Source organism: Gossypium raimondii, chromosome 3 (genome assembly GCF_025698545.1).
Source record: "Gossypium raimondii isolate GPD5lz chromosome 3, ASM2569854v1, whole genome shotgun sequence".
Lineage (NCBI taxonomy): Eukaryota > Viridiplantae > Streptophyta > Magnoliopsida > Malvales > Malvaceae > Gossypium > Gossypium raimondii.
This window is the reverse complement of record NC_068567.1, coordinates 60165777-60169169: the sequence shown is the minus strand read 5'-3', so window position 1 is coordinate 60169169 and position 3393 is coordinate 60165777. Positions and strand designations below refer to the sequence as shown.

Below are 3393 nucleotides of genomic sequence, written 5' to 3'. Positions count from 1 at the left end.
AATATTAGTCTCGATGTATAGTGAAACAACATAAAAAATTATTAAGATGGCTGCTTTAGCAAATGTTGAATATAGTTATGGGTTAAATTTTGATATTAGTCCCTGTTTTTGAAAGTTGTAGATTTATTTCTATACTTTAATTTGATTATTCTTAATCCTCGTATTTTTAAAATTTTAAAGTTTCGTTCCTCATTAAATGATAACTGTTAAATTTATTAAGCTAAGTTTGTTATTTTAAGATTGATGTGCCAAAAATGTTATAATATTTGTAATGATATGTCAACTTGTTATTTCCATATATTATTCACTAAAAATCCAGTTAATGGATTAACGATTGTCATTTGCGTCAAAACTGAAATTTCAAAATTAAAAAAATATGAGACTTAAAATGATCCAATTGGAGAACATGAACCAAATCTACAACTATAATCATAGTACAGGACTAATAATTGAATTTAACTAAACAAATTTAGCTACTATTGTTTGGTTCGAACTAAAAATTTAAAATTAAAAAGTAAAAGGAATAACATTGACCGATCCGAAAAGTAAAGTGATTAAAATTGATCAAATTAATGTATAAGGGCTAATAGTATAATTTAGCCTATAATTATGTATATTCAAAACATAGGGATAAGATAATATCTAATATTCTATAAATTTGGTAATTTTTCTTTAACTTAGTCCTTAAACTTTTTTTGTTTATATTAGTCCTTTAAATTTAGAACTACCCATAGTTCTTTCCCAAGTCATAAATAAAAGGATAATGCACTGCAGCACACTCGAACTCACATTCTCCTACATTGACAACAAAACTCATATCAATCGAGCTAAAACTCAATCTACCTTTATGTTTGGAAACAAAAACACTTTTCCCATTGAAGTGTGAAGCCCCAAAATCACAAAAATTCATATAATAATAATTTTCTTCTTCTCATTTTTCAAAAGAAAGATAGAAGCCCTCAATTATTTGGTGCGAATGTGAAGCATGCCTCTCATAATTTTATAAGAAAATCTCAACATGAACTGTTGGATTCAAATATAAAGCCATAACTCCATTGATTGATTGAATCTTTCTTTTAGATTTTGAGAGTTGGATAGAAATCTTGATAAAATTTCCCTATGAAACATTAGAAAAAGTCAAATTAGCCCACCAATTTTGATAAAATTTCCCTATGTACATTTTAAAGTGTTTTGAATCACTTTTGATTTTACACACTAATAATTTTGGGTATATTACAATAGAGATCATCCAATTATGATTTTTTTATCATCTAACTATGAAAAATTACAAAATGATTACTCAATTAAGTAAATTTATTTTTCATCACCAAACTATAAAAAGTTAAAAAAACGGTCACTCAGTTATTCAATTTTGTCTTTTTTGTTCACCAACTAGCTAATGTAAAAACGGGAGCACCCAAAAATCCAAGATAGATGGGTGACCAAAATAGATAAAATTGAATAGTTGAGTGACCATTTTGTAACTTTTCATAGTTAGGTGATTAGGAAAGAAATTTACTAATAATTGAGCGACTACTAATGTAGTTCACCCAATAATTTTTAATTTTTAAATAATAATATAATTAGAATTATTTATTACTTTAAGTATTTTCATAATTAAAATTTTCATATATATATATTTACATTTGACCTGCTAATATCATTTGTTAGTTTTAAAATATTTGACCTAAGAAATATGACGTGTCAATTTCTTTATCATATTTTCCAAAAATATATATATAAAAGGTAAAATTATCTAATATATTTTAATGGCTTAACTACTCATTTAACCCTTGAATTTGTCACTTTCTCCCAAATTGGTACTTGTGATTATTTTTTCCTAAAGTACCTGAATTTTCATTTTGTCAAGAATTTTGGTACTTTTTTTAACAACGTTAAGTTTTGCACTCGTGGCACTCTAAGACTGTGCCACATGTCTAGAGGTGCTCATGGACTGGGTCAGGCCGGGCACAGAAAAAATTTTTGGCCCACGTCTTAGGCCCGGGCCCGGCCCGAAATATGAGCATAAAATTTTATCTAGGCCCAGCCCGAGAAAAAATTCCTAAGCCCGAGCCCGACCCGACCCAGCCTATTTTTTTAATAAACACTAAAAATTTATTTTAAAAACAAATGTAGCAGCCCAGTTTCGCCCTGCCCAAACAACAAACAGCAAGCCCAACATTTTGCCCTAACAGGTCCAATAGCCTCACCTCAGCCCAAAACCCAAAACAAAAAAACCTAGCAGAAAACAGAAGAACCCTAGGCGCCGCTCCTAGGGTCTTCTGACCTTTAGCCTTCAACCACCTGCCCCCTGTGCGCCGCTGCCACCACCTACTCTGCCACCGTACGGCCTCCTCACCCGCTCCCAACTGCCCACCTGCAAACAAGCAAAAAAAAAGCAGCAACAACAAGCAAATAATAGAAAATTGTAAATGGCTATAAGAGCCATGAAAATCTACCGTAAAAGGGGGGATTTTTCTTTTTTCTTTTCGGCAAAAAGTCGAGTTTGCTGTAAAAAGAAGAAGAGTTTTCTCTTCTTTGGTTTTGCTATGAACATTTGAAATAAAAAACAAAAAGCAAGTTTAAAGGTTTTTTTTTTCTTCTTATTAGATTCGCGTTTTTTTTTTATCTCTTATTTTTTCATTTATTTTAGATATCAATAATATAAAATAAAAAAATGAGGGAAATTTTTTTTTACCTTGAAATCCGGCCACCGTGTACGGTGGCCGACGGTAGCAGACGACGACCCCCATGCCGGAATCTGGGCAATGGCCAGTAGAAGCTAGAGAGAAAAGAAAGTTTTCTAACCTTTTTTTGAAACAAAACTGCTGAAATGAGAAAAAAAAATTAGGCTTTTATATTGTTAGCAAAATGGCGACGTTTTAGGGTGGGCTCTCCAGGCGCAAAACGACGCCGTTTAGGCCTGGATCGGCCCAAACCCGACCCGATACAGCTGGGATCCGCGCGTTTTCGTGTGGGAAGGAATATTTGCGCATGAGGTCCCTTCCCTTTTGCGCCTTAGCGCAATATGGTCTCCAGTGTTTTTATAATTTGGCCCCATTAATTTGTTTTGGTTTCCAGCTTAGTCCCCATTGAACCTGCGAGTTTTGGAGAGTGGGGATTATTTCCCATTTGTCCCCTTCTTGTTGTTCTCACGTTCATCTTGGTCTTTTACCTTTTTATTTATTTCGAATTTGCCCCGAAATTTTGTTTTTAGCTCAATTTAGTCCCTTTTCATATCTTTGCTATTTTATCATTATTTTTATTATTGGTATTATTATTTATATTATTATTAACGTCATCATTGCTATAATATTATTATCTTTATTACTTTTATTTACCATTGTTTTGTTATTATTAATATTATTATTACTATTATTTATTTATTTATTT

At 31.7% G+C, this 3393-nt stretch overlaps 1 protein-coding gene across 1 annotated transcript; it reads right to left on the bottom strand.

Annotated features, from left to right (window-relative positions):
- Positions 1 to 1175: 1175 nt before the first annotated feature.
- LOC105796226 (uncharacterized) lies at positions 1176 to 2820 on the bottom strand. Its single transcript, XM_012625799.2, has 2 exons — positions 2699 to 2820; positions 1176 to 2377 (listed from the first exon to the last, which is right to left on the bottom strand). Exons 1-2 carry the CDS (start codon positions 2751 to 2753, stop codon positions 2121 to 2123), a joined length of 312 nt encoding a protein of 103 aa, XP_012481253.1. The 5' UTR covers positions 2754 to 2820; the 3' UTR covers positions 1176 to 2120.
- Positions 2821 to 3393: the final 573 nt, after the last annotated feature.